Raw genomic sequence first — 19489 nt, 5'->3', positions numbered from 1 at the left:
GACTGGCGTCAGTTACTCATGTTAAAGTAATTAAAACCTTTATCAGTCCCTACATTGCCTGCCTTAGATGTGTTTATGTTTATCCATTAGTACTGAATATAAGTCCATTTTGTTAAAACTAAGATTTTTCTCATATTGTGAAAATGTGAAGCCTAAAGCTAGAATTTCTAGCCTTTAAATGCCCAGAAATTAATTTCTCAGTTAAATTCTTCCATGTTCAGAACAATATTCATACCTTGTCAAAAGCTATCTACAAAAAAACTGAAGTTCTAAAATTTCATGAAACATGAAGGATATTTGATTATTTTTTTCCATGTTTTCTCTGCCCCCCCTCCAATCTCATTTTAACTTCTATAGAACAAAAAGATTCCTTTGTTCAGTGAGAGGAAACATGAAGTAAAAGAGTCACTAAGAATGCAGAAGTGCTGAAATTAAATACATGAGGTTGGAATGGAAAAGTCATTTAGCTACATGCCTTCATTTACCAGTGAAGTTAGAGTTGCACTCTTTCTTTTCATGGTGAAAGGTTCCTATCACTCCTCAGTATTATAGCTTTTGCAATTAAAGATTACATTAAGATTACACCTTATTTTTTTCCCCTCATACAAATAAAGTTCTTTCCTACCTGTATTCTCAGGAAAGACAGGTTCTATGCCAACCCCATGATCAGAAGGTGCTGTTATCTGGGCAGGATCTCTGAGGTAGATTCCACGGTTGCTTCCAACAGTGACAGTAAAGCCTATGTTACTTGTAAATGATGAATTCTGAATGAGGTAGTCATAGGCTTTATCAACCTATTAGAAAGAACATATTCCAGATTAACCAATTTCAGGTTAACAGTCATTTATACACATTATCTTCTATATGTACTCAGCAAGCACAGCAACAAACAGTGAAGTAATTCACATGCTACTTATTTGAGTCTTAGTGACTGCACCTTACTTCCCATGATACTAAGTATAGAACATAGGTCAAACACTTTCAGTTTGCAGCAACTGCACAAAGCACCAAAATAGTGAAGACCATTTAAAAACACTTGTACAACTCTCCTTTGCTATACATTCATTACAGGATGCGCAACAGAAGTTTTCAGAGATGATTTCAGAGACTAAAGGCCCAGATCTACAACACTAATTTGGGTCTCTTTCTCATATCTGGAGCAAAATTTATTAAGCATCTGAGCCTTTTATTTGAAACAAGAAGTTAACCACTTCAAAACAGACAAGCACAATGGGATGCCCAGGCTAAGAAACAGGAAACGTTGAAAAGAACAGCACTTCTGAAATCTCACTTTTTATGTCTAAGAGATTCAGGTCATGAAATCCTGTCTTAGGTTTAAGTAAAAGAGCAATCATTGTAAAACCAGACAAGCAGCTCACTTTTTGGGGTTAAAAAAAAACAAAAACAAAAAACAAAACAACCCACATCACACACACAAACACAATATCTCACCATCTTGCTTTCTAGTCTACTGACTCCAAAACCCTACATTCTCTTCTACTTCATAGTAAATACCTTCCCCAGTGAAGATTAGGCCACTCTCTGTGAGACAATTGGACATCCAATAGCCTCGATCCCCCAGGTCATGGTAAGTGTTTTAATCAGACTATTAAATCATAAGATAGGACTGGTGTACTTCATTTTTCTGTGGCAATGTTTTTATTTAATATGGCCACCTTTGTTGCCTTCTGTATCAAACTCAGTGTTATAGATGTGCTTAGAGAGCATCATCTACTAGTTCAAGCATCTCAAGAACATGAGTTTAGGACTGAGCATTTAAGATCTAGCATCTTCCCAGCATTTCCATCTGGCCAGGATGGAGCAACTGCAGGCAGGAACAGCAGCAGCTCTTTAAGAACCTAAGCAAATTCACTGGCCAAAACTTAAGCACAGGGAGATTGTCATCCAGCATGTTTTCATAACACAAAGGATCAAAACGCAGATTTCCAAGCTACTTAAGTCCAAAAGATACAATGAAAGCTCAGACTTATTAATGCCGGCCCAGAGCAAAGCCGTCACAGAAGTGCAGCTGTACTACTCTGTGAAGCAGAGTGGGTGTCTCTGTAATTTCACTCCCCCAAACTTACAGTTCCAGCACTTGTTCACACAGAACAAGATCATCTCTCTCTGACAATAGTGTAAACAAATTTTTAGACACTAAGATTTAAGACTTGGACAAAATTGTTAAGACAATTTAGGCATCCTAATCCAAATGTGGGGATGACAACAACCCACATCCTACTTTATATGTCCATATGCTTTTTTGGTCAGTCTAAGAATGTGGCTTGTTAACACATTTATTCTACTGTAATTGCATGCTGAAGCCAAAAAAAACAGTCTCATTCCTCCTCTCCTCTCACTACATTCCCTTTTTTTCCCTGAATCAGACCTAGAAATCAAGTGGCATGAGAGCAAGCTGAGTGAATTCATCCAGAAAACTGTTCTTTTTCTGGTGGGTTAGTTTTCCACTGTTAGCAAGTACCTGAATAACACCATGTCCTTGTGCAAATACTTCTATATTTTCAGCTTTCACTGCAGTATTTTCTAATGCTCTTCTGACAGAATGAACTGTGTAATGAATATCATTAGCTTTGAGTCCTGAAATTAAAAATAAAGCTATAATTGGAGACAATTAAATAAAAAGTTACTACATTATCAACAATTAATTGTTGTTAAACACATCATAGCAATCTTTTTTTTTAAATTAGGAAAAAAAGGATCTAATCTCTTTTACACTATGTATCTGTACTTAGTATTGTAGCATATTATTACCTGACAGTACTAATGCAATGCCTCCGCAGGCATTGGGTGAAGACATGGATGTGCCATTCATGAGTTGTGTTCCTCGCAGAGTCCAGTTTGGAACAGAAGCAATAGCACCTCCTGGTGCACTGATACTTACTCCAAGCGCTCCATCAGTACTAGTGTTAAGATAGAATTATTGAAAAACAAGCATTTTCTCCTGCACACTTTATACTGAAGGTACTACTGTATCTGTACATTTAAAATGATAACTTTAGCTTTAGTGACATTCTCAAGTATATTACTTTATTAAATCCATTAATCCTAAGAAAGCATGCCATTAAATGGTAACTTCAAATGTCATATTAATCATCAGCTATGCCTGTTTTCTGAACCTTTAGAGGTATAATATTCCACACATTGGAAATTTTCAGACAGTCAATTTTTACATATCAATCAGGCTTCAGTTTAATTAGAAGAGTATCTTCTGAGATCTGAACTAGTTTATGTTGCACACAAACCAGCCTATTAGGCACTTAAATGCATAATTGAGTACTCTACTGAGTCTACTTAGCCTTTATTAATTTTAAATAAGATTAATAACAGGAAGGGGAAGAACAGAAGAGTTTCAAAATTCAGATCTCTAACTGTGAGCGTAGCCACTTCAGAACTATGACAAATTTTGAATTACAACACAGAACTTGAAACAAGTAGGGCAAGGGGAAAAGGCACAAGAAGGAATGTCAACAGGTGGATCACAATCTGCTGAGTCTAAACCACTTTTAAATATGCTTGAGCAAGAAAGGAGGGGTCGATGTCTATGGCACACTTAAAGAAGTTTTTTATTAGTATGAGCCAGACTTGCCCAATCTTCCCTGTTCTGGACAGAAGAAAAGTACACCACTTGAACAATCACACCACTACACCTCAGCTAGTAAGTTCTGCTGAGAAACAGGGTATATTAGTTTGACTTAGCTCCTACACTGACAGCCTCATATGCCCAAGGTCTGTCTCAAATCCAAGTACAGTCAGCATGACTCTACAATACAGCATTTAGACATATTTTATGAATCTAGTATAAACAACAGGTTTTGAATCATTACACTTCTGGCTAAGCAGCACACAGCAGATCTACCTGAAATCCTACTCAGACAGACTAATCTCCGACCCCAAGCCTACTCTAGCAAAGCTTTAGGAACTCTGCAGTCACGTGTACCACACCCTACACAAGGAGAACCCTCCTTTGGCCAGATTTGGGCCTTTCAGTTCACATATAGTCATTCAGTCTATTTCTCAGTGTAGAGTGCCAAAGCAGGAGATCTTCCACAGATCTAGATATAAAAAGTAGTCTATATAGCAATCTCAACTAAAAAAAAGAAAAAAAAAAACTTTCATTCTCAGGTTGAGGGAGAGAGAACATTTATCTCTTATGTGAAACATGACAATTTTGCATAGTAAGGTTCTTGGAACAATATACTTGCCTGTAAATATACAGACACTACGATGGAATATTTCAAAGAAAAATGCTATTAGGGAGGCAGATGCTATGCAATCAGCAGATAAATTAAGGACCAACCTCAAACTACGGTTCTTATATTTTCCTTCCCTCAATAATATTGTAGGCTAAACTATTAAAAAAGTATACAATAACTTCATGACTTACAAGAACAATTTCAAGATCTAAACACAGGTAAGAACTCAGGAAGAAACGCTGTTCTTTTTCTCTCGACTATGACATTACTGTCAAATTCTTCTGAGACATGATATGAAATAAAAATCCAAGTTTTCACTGTCCACAGATTTGCTTTTCCAGATCTTTGAGATCTTCTATAATGTGACACAGAAAAGCAATTTTTCTCTCTACTCACCTCCACTAGCTCAAGCAAAACTCTTAAGTAGGCTGTGCCATTATGGCAATGTCACTGAAGCCATTAGTCTTGAAATCAATAACAGTATTTCTTCTGATTATCAACACTAACAGAACAGTTAATTTTACCACACTTTACCACACTAACTTTATGAAACAAATGCTACTGAAAAAAGCCTCTGAAAAAATAAATTCCAGAAAAAAAATTCCCAAAGAAAAATGTTATTTTCAACAACTTCTATTGCCTCTGCTGAGAAAACCATTATAGACTAGGTTTTCACTCAAACACATTTCTCTGAAAGGCACAGGTTGTGAAAAGGCAGTTTAGTGGTATTCCCTCTCCCCCAAGAGCTCTAGAGGCTTAAAACCAAAGATATTTCAAGAACAGCAGGCCACCTAAGCTCTTCCCATGGGAAACTTCTTTTCCATATTAATGACCAATTTTTAGATTTTGAATGATGTGATCTGACTCCAAAACTAAAGAACTTGTTCTTTTTAAAATAACCTACCTAGGCCCTCTAGATGACCAAGTATATTGATTTGCTGGCAGTTTTTCTCTCAAAGAATATTCAGCAACCATCATATCAGGTGATACATAAGCACCAACACCTATTAAAAAAAAAGTTCAACTATTTGAGATGTCTAATGGATCTGTATCAAAGGCAAAAATAAAATCTCCTCTGTGTTTTCAAATAATTGTGGAAAAAAAATTGTTGATGTTTATAATGGACAAATACATACATTTTTCTATCTCAGTAAAATTTTTTTTTAAACAAAGCAAGTGTAATGCAGCATGCTATACAGTAACAATACTGATACATTCTGTGTTTAATTTTATGATATTTTAGTATCATACAACAGGACTAACATGAATAAATTTTAAATTTCATTTCAGCTGGAGTAGCATACATTCACTGTCTGTACTTCTTTCAGAACAGATTATTTTTACATGCCTTTTTCTTTTTTTTGAGAAAGAATATTTTGGCTTAGTTTATACTGTTATAAACTACACCAACCTCACCTCAAAGCAATCAGTGTAAATTGGCTCTTGTTCATATGGCTCAGAGCTACACCACTTGGAGTAGAAGGCCACATCCATTCAGCTTAAACACTATCCTGATGAGATAGTCATTGTCCTCCTGAATACTCCAAAGTGCCCAAAGCATGTAAATGACTAGGTCAAAGCCTGCTAAAGCTGTGGTTTTAGAGCATGATGCCAAGGATGTGTGTTGTCTATTCTACAGTGTATAGTCTCAGGTCTTCCTGCTACAAGCACTACCAGGAAACTACCATGCCAAGCTGAGCGAACCAAGCTCAGGCAAGGTCTGTGTCCACACTGTCTGTCTGAACTAACATAACCTGTCAACTGTACTTTGGTTTTCCCCTCAAAGAAAACTACCTGGTTCACTCCAGATGGAAGACAGGCGGAAGCTATTTTACACGCAGAGTGGATGATAAAGAAACCCAGTCTCTGGAGTAATACAATGAATCAGCTGAGTTAACATAGTGGAGGCATTGTCAGAATGAGGCCAATGAAGACCTTAAAAGAGCCTGTTAGTTCCAGTTCCGTTCCCCCAATCTCACTCATAAATAGAGTAATTGCAAATTAACTTTTAGAAAGCAATCAGTGTTAATTCTATTAGTTACCCTGAAATAGTGTCTCTCAAACCTTCAAGTCTATATGCTGGAGTGCTAGCATGAGGATTCTGAGATTTACTGCAGTAAACAAATTATTTACAGCAGCATCAGAGGATTTATATAATAATTATGAATAGGAAAGTTAACCCTGAGTGCTAAACATTTTTTAAACTCATTGCAGTGAAAGACTGACGTATATAACAAAAACACATACTGGCATATCAGAAGAACCAATTCTTATGCCAGTAATACATTTGCACAGACATGGCACCATAGCTTAAAGGATTCTTCCCTTAGAACGACCTCTCCAGGTAGTGTAATGGTAATATCTTATATTCAGATTATAAAGCTAGGTTTCACTACGAATAGAAAGAAAACATAACAGGATACCTGATTAATCACCATTTAGATCATCTAAAATTATATTTTTGACAATTTAAGGTGCACTTCAAGACTTTACATAAGAGAAAAATATAACCAAGTTTAATTCTAATTTACAAGTTGCATTTACCAATAGCTAATCATCTGAGCGAAGTGATGTACTTAGACAGTTACAGTTAAAAAGAATCATCTTGGGATCTTTGCGTAAGCCAGATCACAAACATTTTGCAAATTTTATATAACGTCACATCAAATTAAGACCACCTGCATCTGCTACCTCTGTTTTCTGCATAGGTAAGTTCTTGAATTGTAAGGTAACAATCTAAGCTTCTATACCTAAATATACAGTAAGTGCCTTCCTCCGAATTAATCTTGTTGCCTAGTAAGTCTTTGAAAATACCTTAGATTAACAACTGATCTGTGATCTCAAGCATGTAACACAAGGATACAACTTGTAAAGATAGCAGTTGAATACTGTCAATGTGAGTAATTTTTTTCAAAACAAATTATTTACCTATTACACTAGATGTAGTACCACCAGGACATCCTACTGTAGAAAGGCAAGGGCCATTATTGCCTGCACTTGAAACATAGATTACATTGTGTTTCCACACAGCTTCATTAATTACTTCACAAATTCTCCTAAAGTAAGAGAGGAAAATAATTCATTTAATCAACAATGCTGCTTGCCTCCCACAGACATTAAGGGCAAAACTCCCAGTTCCAGTAGAATCTCTGTGTCCAGTCAGAGAGCATATGGAGCATTATCCAGCCTGCTTCCCACACCTAACAGAGGTATTTCCAGTACTTAAGTTGACCACAAAATACAGCTTCTAATTTTAAAAAGGAGCAATGATCGCATAGCAAAATTAAGTCTCCCCCAAAAAATCCCACAGATTATGTAGTGTTCTAACTACAGAAATTCTTGTTTAATATTCTAAAAAAATTCCTTGCATTGTAAATTATTGGCAATTTCAACAGGTTTACATTTTTAAATACATCTTTGTAAGTTAAGTAAACTGTGACAGTTTAACGTCTATGAATCATTTTGGCCTGGACAATTCATTCTTACTTACATTTATGCAAAACCAAAGAACTGTAATTCCAGTTTTGTAATATTTAAATAGTTTGTATTAACCACAAACACTCACCCAGAATTTGGCCAATGTGTTGCTTCTCCATAGCTATAGTTGACAAGATCACATTTATATTTTATTGCTTCTATCATCTGATAAAGTCAAAAAAAGCCAAAATACACACTGGTCATAGGAAAGATCACAGAACATCTGCTATAGTCACACAAAGAACAAGGGACAAGTTTCTCTTGATTTTACCAGACAAACAAACTTGAAGTAAATTAAAATCTTTATCTAGATGATATTTTCCTAGTGACCACCAAACAGAACAAAAACCCCAGTCCTCAAACACCTTATCAACTTGTCACGTTCCAAGTTATAAATTAAGGCATTAACCTGAGAGAAAACCACAGAGATCATTAGAATTTTGTCTCAAATGTCTGTCCTCAATAACACAAAATTCCTCCTTACTAGGCAGTTTGGTCAGATTCCAAACAGTCATGAAAACATTATCGCACATCTTCATGTTGCCATAGCAAGATCTTTTTATGGACCACAAGTATAAGTTTCTATTTTCAATTCCTTTTACTGTGTAAAGTTTTCCCCATCCACTCACTATGTGGCAGAGCCTTTCACTGTTAGAAAGGAATGGTATTCCTCACCCTTTTGAGGAATATAGTGAAAATAAACTTAGCCGCATGCTTAGACACTGGTCTCTATCCTAGATTTATCTAAATATTTAAGTATTTATTTATTCTATAGTTATCTAAGTAACTATAAAAAGTATACTGACAGCACAGATTAAGGAATATAAAATAAGCATACAAGTCACTTAACTCATGTTAGTTAGCAGAAACACTGCATTTCTATCAGACTGAAAAACCTCGTTAGTGCTCTATGCAACAGAAGTCTTTTACGTTAAAGCGTTATTGTTAATAAATGTTTGAAAATTTACTCCAATTTTTAAGTGTCTGGCATATTCTAGAACTATAAAAACACAGACTATAAGCAACAAGAGCAGACAGTGATCCAGAATAATCTAGAGTTAAATCAGACTGCCGAGATTAACTATTTATTTAGTGAAATACTCACAGCTCTTATTAGACCAGTGCCAGTTTCCATTGTACTTAGTCTTGTATCACCAATCTTGATTGCTAGAATTTGAGCTCCAGGAGCCACACCATTTCGTTCAGGTTCCTCCGGAAAGTATCCGGCTGCTATACTAGCCACATGTGTTCCATGTGCTCCTGAACAAATGAAAAAGCATATCGCTGTACGCTTAGCAAGCTTCATTTATATTAATTTAATACACTGCAGTTCAAATCATTTTCATTTATTGAGCTACCAGTATATAAATGAAGCCCAGAGTTCAAATCACTTTGTCTCTTATTACAGTACAGCATTTGTTTAAACAAAAAGCCAGTAAGCATCAGCAATTTGCAAAACAGAACAGCTGGGAGGGATAAGGGGGAGAAGCATTAAATTAACCTTGTTAACTCCACTATCAAAGTCACCTAAAAGGCTCAACACTTTCTACTACAAGTTAAAGTTATTCCCCCAAATGATCCAGACAGTGGGGTTTAACACCCCCCCCCCCCCCCCCGGTCAAATACTCAAAAATAAAACTACATGGAAACATAAAAGGAATCAAAAAAATGTACCATCAATTTTGGAACCAGAACTGTTTTCACAGTATTACTGAAATATAGATATTTTCACAAGAAATTAAGAGCATTCTTTATCAAATATATACCATCTGAACCCTCTAGATGCTTCCAAAACAAAAACTGATTAAACACAGACATAAAAATATGGGATCAGAGTGGTTGGAGCTACAGCTATAGTGACACCTGCCATCACAAGAAAGTTTAGATAAATCAAAATAGCTAATTCCCTTTCATTCATGGATGTCTTATTTAAGAAGCTGCCCATAAGAAGCTGCCCATAAATCATTCTTTAATCATAAAAGCTGCAAAGGACAGCAACTAAAATTTAACCATCATCTGATACTTAACAAAATGAAAAAAAATTACTTTGAAAGAAGGTTCGCTCTATTTAGGCTTATGCCAGTAAGATGCAGGAACATCTTCAAGAGTAACTTCAACAAAAAATATACTATCTATACATGCATACATGCACAGAGCTCACAATATTTCAGACAAAAATGCAAGCAAGTTTGGTAATAAGATGTCATTATGGGTTTACACTAGGAAATGTGGATATTGATCTTTAACATTATACCGATGGGTGCTGTATTAATAAATTGCCTTGGGCCATCCCAAGTACCAGAATCAGGCTCCAATACACTATTCGGATAGCTGCTTCTTATGATACCTACTCAGCAGCAAATTTCCTTAAAATGCATTTCATTTACCTCCACTTGTCACAATGGAAAGAAGGTTCCCATCATCATATATGTTAACAGAATAATTCAGCATCTCAGATGTTCCAAAAGATCCATATTCCTGAGCCTCTTTGTAGGTTCTCAACACTGTACAGCTAGTTAAGTCACCACTCTCACTTGTATCTATGCAGGCTCTGTTGACAAAAACAAAACAAAAGGAAATTTTTCAACTAATGTAAACTTTCAATTATATTTTTTCCACACAAAAGCACCACAGAAGTCTCTACAGGCCTTGTTTTGTGTTTATGTCTTACTTCTGTAAGTCAAGCGGTATTTTTAAACCTGATTATGTACAGTTAGATTCAGAAACTACTGAAACCTCTAAATAAACTACTTTTCAAATACTACTAAATTTCAATAAATCTGTCTTTGAAAAGCAAGTATAAGAAAATCCAGGCAACTTCTTCAAGAAAGAAGTTCTTACTAAAGCTAGCTGTCCAGTGTTGGTACACAAACTTCTGAAGTCTCAACAACTGTTTTGCTTGATCTGTATTTTCAGTAAATAAAATTGCCATATCACTTTCTGAACTTTGTGCACATAAAGGCTTCTGATTTTTTTCCCTACCACTAATGGATAATAAAAGTGATTTTACTCTTTGCCTCAGAAAAAAACCCCAAGCTTACACTTTATATTATACTCTCTTTCTCTATATGTTCTCTTCACTCCTCTCAGAGAAGTCTCTAAGACATCACTGTACCCCAACTTCCTTCAGGATCTTTCTTTCATGAAGCTCAAGTGATACAGCAGGATTATTTTAAAGCAAATAATATTTAAGAGCTCTATAAAAAGGGCAGATATAAAAATGAACACACTTCTTGGAGCAAACTGCTGTTTTATGTGTAAAACAATGTTTTAAACAAGTTTGGGCATTTACCTCCAGGTCTCACCATCATTCCATATTAGACAATCATATACAGGACCAGGGTCACAATACTTTTTCTCAAAAGAATTCAACAGTTCCACTTGATTTTGAAGTTCCTCCTTTATTAATTTATTTACCTAATAAGGCAATAAAAATACAGTTAGAGTATTTCTAAAATTATCACTAGATAGGTATAAATTACTACCACTATGAGCCATATTCCTTTCAGATGCTATACATTTGTTCCATTACTTCATCAAGAATGTAAGATTATCATAGAATGTATAAACATCTAGAAGTTGAATGGTTTCAAACAGTGCAGTACTTATTCTTGGCCTATTATGTGTAACTATTACTGATTTCTGTAATTGCAAGGCTTAATGCCCCTACTTTTTTATACTGACTGGTAAATGACATGGAAGTACTCTAAGGAATTTCTGGTACTTTGCTGAAATGATACATATTTTGCAAAAAAAGGATAGGTTTCCTAAAGTCCTAAATTGAGCACAGCAATGATAACAGCCTCAAAACAAAGCATATTAAATTAAAAATAAAACTTACTGAAAATATACATATCTTACAAGGTACTGCATTTAATACCATCTTCATATTCAGTAGTAAGCTGAATATTTTACCAACATTAAGCAAATCAAGTAAGCATACATATTAAGATGTTTTAATCAATCAGCAGATGCATTGATAATTATCTGCCAAAATAGTCATAACCATCTTTCCTTCACTCATCTGATAACATATTTTAAATTTGCAAACAGTTACTTGTTGAGATATTTGCTTAGAAATATACAAACTTGGGAGGGAGAGCTGTGAACAGCATCAAATTCTTCTTGTTTCCTACAAGCCTCTGCTAGCGCCAGCCTGTGAACAGGATCCCAGAGCTTTTCCTTGCGCTCTTTCTGTAACACAAAACCCAAGTTTCTCAATAACTTGACAAATATTTGTCAGTATATGAAGACTACAAAATCATTTCAAAGTTCTGATTTAAGACACAGCGACTAAAAAGTATAATACAATTCTGTAAATAAACAGCTGTTACACACAAAAGAACAACAGGTATCAGTGATAGACTTTTTGTAGCAATGGACCATTGTGGACTCTCACCTTCTGTGATTCTAGAATTCTGAAAACACCTATTTCTTCTGCCAAACTACACAAAAATCAGTCAAAGAACGGCTCTAAAGCTCTGGCCAGCAGCCTACATACGTTAGCAAATCACATACTTCGTTTTTTTTCTTTAAAACAAACAAAACAACACTGAAGAATGAGAACTCTGAACTATAATAAATACATCAGAAGCAAAGCATAATTCATTACCTGAATCCTCTCCTTAAGAGCTTTAGGATATATGTCATAGCCATTTTTTATGCCAATGTGATATTTGCCTGAAGGATTTACCCAGTTTGCTGGAATCTAGAGAAAAGTATATTCAAAAATCAGTTAACTAATTTCCTCAAAGAAAAAAAAAAAAGGGGGAAAAAAAAAAGAGACCACCATGTAAGGAAGCTTAGCAGAACAAACTTGCAAATATCACTAATTAATTACATATCTCTGTGACAGTAATTAGTGCACTAACTTTTAACAACATGATATGGCAGTTGCAATTCTGTTCCTAAAGAATCACCATCAGTTCAACTGCAGTGCCACATGAACATCTTTAAGCATCAGTTGCCCCTCCTGCTTTAGAAACATACAGCCCCAGTAGAGACTTTTTTGAGTAAAGGTGGGAGGAAACAGTAGATGAAATGAAATGATAAATGAAATGAAACATCCTACTGTGGAGGGGATGGGGGGTGGGGGGGAAATCTTATGATACGCCATTGACAAACATCTGAATGTCTAACTCCGTATCTTGCTGCAGTTTTGATTCTCAGCAGATCAGATCCACTAGCACTAATAACAATAGAAAAAAGAAATACAGATTCACCCTTACAATCATATTCCATGTAAAATTCAGAAAACAGCTGGTAGCATGGAGAGATCCAAAGACTGGATGCTCTCCTAACATTTCATCAACATAACCACCCAAATGAAAACATGGCAGTAACACCAACAATCCTGCGCAGCTGAGGCCTCAACTAGATCTCATCACATCCTTTCTAAAAATCCTATGCCTGTTCTATTAACAGTGAGAGTACACTGTGCCTATAAGTCCTCTCAGATTCTTCAGTCTCCACAACTGTTTTCCATGAGTTTAACAGAATGACTCCTCCTGTAATTCACTCAAATGTAAAATACACTAGCACATTTAAAAGCAGAACTGTAAGTGTCTTTAGATCTTTTTAAAACATGTTACTATGCTTTCTTCAGCCAACTTTCAAAACCATATCAGAAACTGATTTGAATAAAAGAGCAGCAAATTAAATGATTATTGAGTCCTCAACAAAACTCTGTAGCTACCCACACTTTGCTCCAGAGAATTTGCAATATAAAGACATATGAAAAGTAAAAGAAATATGATATTAAACAGAGCAATCTGTATGAAGATGAGGAAATGCTGAATTAGGTTTGGATAGGATCTCATTAAAAGGAGAAAAAAAAAGCCTGCAGGAGCAAAAATTGGTACTAAATCTGTTGTTAGAGAAAAAAAATGCCCAGTGGCCACTATATAATTACCTTTAAAGTTCTTCCAGAAAGACCGATAATTTCTCCATCTTTAGGTTCTACTACAGTACATGTAGTTACATCACCACTGCCTGTTGTATCAATTATATCAATTATCTTGGGCTTCCCATCAGTTGTAATCTGAAAATACAAGCACAGAATACTTGAAAATGCAGTTGATTATTCTTCAACATACAAACCAGGAAATTTTTCATTTTTGTGAATAAAAATACCAACTTACTTTCTTAAGCACCCTATCTTTAACTGAGGGGCATAAAAAGCTGTTTGAAATTAGTTAAATTTTCAATTAACTTGTATATCTTCCTCACCTTAAATAAAACTATTAATTCATTTCTAAAAAAGCCTTACAAGAGAAACAAGTTACAAAAAGTTTATTAATAAAGCTCAGAAGCCCATGTTTAGAACCAAGCCTTCCAGTAAGTTTTCCCTAAATTTGCAAAACTACAATTTTCTTTCAAAACATTTACAACATTGCTTTCATCCTACTGCTCTGGCCAAATTTTACAGTAATGACGGTACAATCCCAGAAAGATGAAAGCTGCTGAACTACACGCAGTTACATGTTTGAACCTCTTAACTGAGTTTAACCCTAAAAGGTACACAAAATACCATCCCTTATTTTTCTGTTACAAGGATTCTGCTTCATATTTTAAACAATGCAAAAAGTTAGGAGCTATGGTTATACACACCTAATATTGTTTAAAGAGTACTTTTACCAGGGGGCAAAAACGGGAGAACTGTCTGTCTAGGAAGAGCACAATTTTAAAGCCTTCTCAAATTAAATGAAAACTAGCCCTAAATGGACTTGACGACAGTCACTGGCCTACTGGGAAGAAGTCCACATCTACCCAATCACAGACAGAGACAATAGCAGCATTTTTAAGGGTAAGAATGGGAAACAGCAGTGGTATTAGATGACTTCAGAAGAGAAGGAAAATATCATACAATCTTGCAGAATGACATATCACATGATTTTTAAAAAATTTAAGAAAAAAACAGTTTACCAAAACAAACTGCACTACAAGAAATACACCAAAAGAGAAATGTGTCACCTAAATTTAAGATTATTCTATAGCAGTAATCTGCATAGCCAAATAAAACTATTATATAAGCTATAAAGCTACAGCTATGTCATGAAACATATATGACAACTAGTAAAATCCTAAAGGAACATACTACAGATGTCCTAGAAAGAATTGACAGTTTATGGTATCAAAAACAACCAATGATGCACATAAAGTCCCTTCCAGAGAAGTACCTTCCACACAATTATCAAAAGTATAAGACACTCTTGACACATTTAGAAAAAATATTCAATATTATTATCTTCTCATAATAACACACTTCATCTAGTAGGGATTATATCATATCAGTTTTCTCAGCAAATAGACTACATTCCATAAACAGTAGCTGATGCTTGAAGAGCAGCATGAATTGGCTGTAAGGAATTATTTTTGCAGCTCTACATTAAAGATTGTTGATTAAAAAAAACAAAACAAAAACCACAATCTTCCCAACACCTCCTATACACCAACTATACTGAAGCTTAAAAACAAACAAACAAAAAAAAACCCCAAAACCAAACCACCTTCCTGTTTAGAATAGCTGCAAATTTCACTGTTTTCTAGCATTTCAGTGTTTGGTATTCTTGCCTTTATGCTCTACCATTACTGTTGATCTTGCAAATAACACACAGGGCAGGTAGTTTTGCTCAAACCATGTTCTGGAAGTATGAGTTCAGCTGCAGAAAATGGACAACATAATTAAATTATTTCATAAAAGTCACTCTGCTGATGCCAAAAAAAGACAAGACAATTGTCAAGCTTTTACCAGAACTCAACAAATATGGATAAAGACCTCCAAGGTTTAAAAGTTGCATGGTTTAAAAAAAAAAAATTAAATAGCTGCAAAAAAAGATAGTGCAACAAGTATAAACAGGACGCAGATTCCTATTTTCCAGAAAGTAGCAAATACTGCTTTGAAGAAGTTTGCTATGGAACAGTTCTCATTGAAGAAACCAACGCTGTTAACTCTGTTCACAGAAATTCACATTCAGTTAGAGGAACTGTTAAAGTAATAACCCGGTAATACGTTTACTGAACAACAATTATACAGTAGTGAAAATTTACTTGGGAACCTCCATGCATAGGCATTTATACCACAGAATTTTCTAGCATCTGTAATTAATCCCTTCAGATGCCAGTCTCTGCTCACAGAGAAGTCAACAGGTGGCCTTGAAGAGAAGCTATGCCCAAAGCAGGCTTCCACCAATAATAAATCATCTGCATGCTAAACCTGAGATTATCAGAATTGAGCATTTTTCAGTACACCTCTAAAGAAAGTAAATTACTCAGTGATCAAATGCAAGAAAACAAAAATGAAATTGTAACCCAAGGCAACCTCTTTGACATTGGCAAGTCATACTGCAACAGGTGGCCAGAAAGCAGATTTATGCTGTAGTGAACTTGGGTGGTTTTAAAAGTTACTTCCTAGCCAAAAATTCTATGTGCAACACTTGCACTATATAGCTCTTCGCCCTCTAGGTGAAGAGCAAGTCCGCATGTGCACATGACTTTGTGCAACTAGGGTCAACAAATCATAGTCTTTTGGGTCAGACACAAGAAACTTGAGAGTTTCAGGTGCAAAGGTCTAAGGTTCAGTTCCTAATGGCAGCAATCCAGCCAGATTCACAGTCATTCAGTGCAAAGTAACTGATAGGGCTCCTGGTGCTGACAAGAACTGTTTGGCATACCGCCCACCAACAGTAATGCTACAGTGAAACTTGAGTTCAATTGTTTTTTTGTCCTTCCCTCCCCCTTCAAGTCCTGTAAATCTGGGTGAGGAGGGGAGAATTAAGTGATATTAATTAATTTTATTTGTGTGATTAGAAAATTTAGAAGTAATTTATTATAGTCATGAAGTATGTTTTAGCATCAAAATTAAAAAAAGAAAAGAATTGCTATATAATGAAAATATTTTATAGTGTATTAAAAAAATCCCCAATTCTACATTTAATATCATGGTTTACGTAGTCATGTGGAAAAATAAATAAAATAGCCTACCAGCTTATAAATGAGAATGATTTTGTTGTTTGTACATTTTAGTTTGAAGTTTCAAAAACACATGCTTTCATGTTACCTGACTTTGTAGAATAATTCAGTTAGTAAATTCAGTACTTTAAAAATAATCTACCTGCAGAATCCTGTCAGTTGACCAGCATAATAGAAGTAGAATAGGGGAGAATCACTATTTGTGACACTCCAGACCACTGAGAATCTGAATTAAAAAGGCAAAACTGGATGCATTTGGGCATATTACTGCCAGACCATACAATATCACTGATTCTAACTGATGACTATTGCAGCAACAAGAGAAAAATTCTTCAGTGCTTTGTGATAGCTGATCATCATCACAAATAAAATAATTTTCAAGCAACAAAACTTTTTTTACTCAGTGTTAAAAGCTAGTCAAACTAAAATAACTGCACTGCTAAAAGGCTTCCTCAGAAAAATAGAAGTTATATTAGTTATTAAATTAAAATTCCAAAGGGCAATTCACACCAAAAAAGCAAGACTGCAAGAAGCAGAGGAGGTGACTTATCTGTCCTGAAATACAACAAGTAGTGAACAGCAGCAACAGGAAAACGGTAGGGTGGGGATGAAGAAATACAATACTTATACAACCAAACCTCTCCATTAAAAATACCTTATCTGCCTACACAACAATTCATCAGGTATTGTGCCTGAATGAGGAATTTCATTACGAGCCATGACTAGGCAGATAAGATACATGTTCTACCAGGAGGGCTGGGAGGGGAAAAAATTAGCAGGCAAGAAGCAGACAAGCTAACTTTACAGTTGGTATCAACAGGTGGAGCGGAAAGCAAGCTGAAATGAGTTCTCTACAGGGCACTGTCACAAAAGGTTCAAAAAGGAAAGAAAAATAAGTACAAGCTAGATTAAGACTTTGTATGAAGTGGGCAAGCATGAAAAAAGCACATAGACAACCTCTTTACATGTTTCTCCAATATCCTCTCAAGCTCACTTTCACCAATGGCAAGATGAGTTTCTTTTTTCCAAAGTTCTCTATAAAACATCTACTCCACTACCTGAAATTTTAGCCTTCACATCAAGAAAATGGGGATAATAAGGGATTATTATGAACCCTCACAATTTCATTCTTGACCATGCAAACTCATGCTTTCTTTGTTCCTCATATACACAACCCCTAGAGATTTAGACTTGTTGCTTTCACACATGAATCCCCTCAGAACTATGAACCTTCCATTTCTATTCATATCTTCCAGATTGCCTTTTACTATTTTCTGGTCTGCCATGATACTATCCTCTTTGCTTGTTGACTAACTTCCTTTTTAGCTTCCTAATTAACATTCCACTTACCTGCAGCTTTTTTGCCAAGAGCACCAATTTCATATCAATATAAACTAACCTAAGTTAAAGCTACCCAGTCCCACCTTCCACCCCATCTGTCCTTTCCTTTATCTTTTCAGTTACCTGAACCCCATAAGGAGTCACTTCAGAAAGCCGAACTAAAAAATCAGAGTTAGGTCCCTGAACTAAGTCACTGAAAAGTAAAAGCTGCCCTAGTGCCAGAGAAAGGGCAGACACCACCACAGTCCCTGCTTAAATAAAGGATGCAGTTCCCATAAAAGGTGCATACAACACTCTCTGAATCCTCTGACAGAAAACATGTTGACAGAAGTTGGAAGCAGTAAGAATATAAAAGGGCATATATAAATGATTAAAAATATGTTAAAAAAAACAAATACTGAAGGATTTAAGGAGAAACTGCAGTATGTCCAAATTAAAAATCACCTACACAGAATTTTACAAAACCTGAGATCAAGATCATAATGACAAATATGGTGCACTCTGAGCTCTAAACAAAGCTAGCACACCCAAATGTGATACATTGTATTGCAATCAAATTCTGTAAGAAAAATACACTGACAACAGAGGTAAACAAAGTTTGCTAGAAAGGCACTTTTCATGGAAAACATGTAGTGGCTGTTTGAAGCTCCTTGCTACTACTGAAATAATGCTAACGTTTAAGAAAAATAAAAAGTACTCTCAAAGAGTAACTTCTGTGAAAAGGAAGACAGCCAAACAGATTAAGTGCCCTAAGACGCCTGTGAAAGGCTCAAAAGGAGAAACCTTATGTAAACAACCGAGGCGAAGCACCCTAATCTACAGGCTTTTCTCCGCTCTCTCATAGCGGACCTCCGCGAAGCCCATACTAACGCAACACACAAATGAATACTTAGAGGGAACTGTAAGGGAAAAAAGAAACAACAGCAACAGCAGCAAGCCTCTCACGGCCAACGGCCGCCCGCCGCTCCCCGCGGGCGGTGACTCAGGGCCGCGGTCCTGAAGCGGCTCCTCCCCCGGCACGCGACCGCCCGTTACCTGCATGCCCGGAGCGCCCGGGTCCACGCCGGTATCCAGCACCGCCAGGAGCACCCCCCGCCCGTCGAAGTCGGGGTAGCGGGCGAGGAAGGCGGCAGCGCCGGTCTCCTTCTTGGGCAGGAGGCCGTGGAAAGGGAACGGCTCCTCCACGGCGGCCGCCATGACGGAAGGGGAAACGGCGGCCGCGCGCGGCGACGGAGCGCGAGAGCGCGGGGGGCGATGGGAGGGGGAGGGACGGTGGCGGCAGGGCACGGCACATGCGCTCTCCGAGGGGCACACCCGCGCACGACGCGCGGCTAAACCAGCCAATAAGGCCACGCAACGTCATGGCGCCCGCACCGCAGCTGGAAAGCGCAAGGCGCTGCAGCCAATCAGAAAAGCGAAATCCGCTATGCGCCGGAACTTCTGCTGGTGGGGAGGAGCTGGGGGAGGCAGCCGTAAAGTGACCAGCA

The 19489-nt window shown here is 36.6% G+C and overlaps 1 protein-coding gene across 9 annotated transcripts in view; it reads right to left on the bottom strand.

Moving 5' to 3' along the window:
* Positions 1-19235, bottom strand: part of TPP2 (tripeptidyl peptidase 2) — a 53120-nt gene extending 33885 nt beyond the window's left edge. For 8 of the 9 annotated variants that reach the window (XR_010883754.1, XR_010883755.1, XR_010883756.1 and 5 more), the window contains exons 1-13: positions 19038-19235; positions 13603-13731; positions 12304-12399; positions 11781-11885; positions 10984-11108; positions 10079-10242; positions 8797-8951; positions 7780-7856; positions 7143-7270; positions 5119-5218; positions 2773-2921; positions 2483-2598; positions 626-794 (exon numbers count right to left, since the gene is read on the bottom strand). Coding sequence is in view for 6 of the 9 variants with exons in the window: in XM_013954028.2 (XP_013809482.2) it covers positions 626-794; positions 2483-2598; positions 2773-2921; positions 5119-5218; positions 7143-7270; positions 7780-7856; positions 8797-8951; positions 10079-10242; positions 10984-11108; positions 11781-11885; positions 12304-12399; positions 13603-13731; positions 19038-19199 (1675 nt within the window). In the remaining 3 variants the exon portion in view is untranslated. The remainder of the gene's footprint in view (positions 1-625; positions 795-2482; positions 2599-2772; positions 2922-5118; positions 5219-7142; positions 7271-7779; positions 7857-8796; positions 8952-10078; positions 10243-10983; positions 11109-11780; positions 11886-12303; positions 12400-13602; positions 13732-19037) is intronic. The other variant, XM_067293710.1, reaches the window with a different exon arrangement.
* Between the last annotated feature and the right edge of the window lie 254 nt (positions 19236-19489).

Source organism: Apteryx mantelli, chromosome 1 (assembly GCF_036417845.1).
Source record: "Apteryx mantelli isolate bAptMan1 chromosome 1, bAptMan1.hap1, whole genome shotgun sequence".
NCBI classification, from domain to species: Eukaryota; Metazoa; Chordata; class Aves; order Apterygiformes; family Apterygidae; genus Apteryx; species Apteryx mantelli.
Note: the sequence above shows the minus strand (reverse complement) of the source record. Positions and strands in the feature narration are given on the sequence as shown.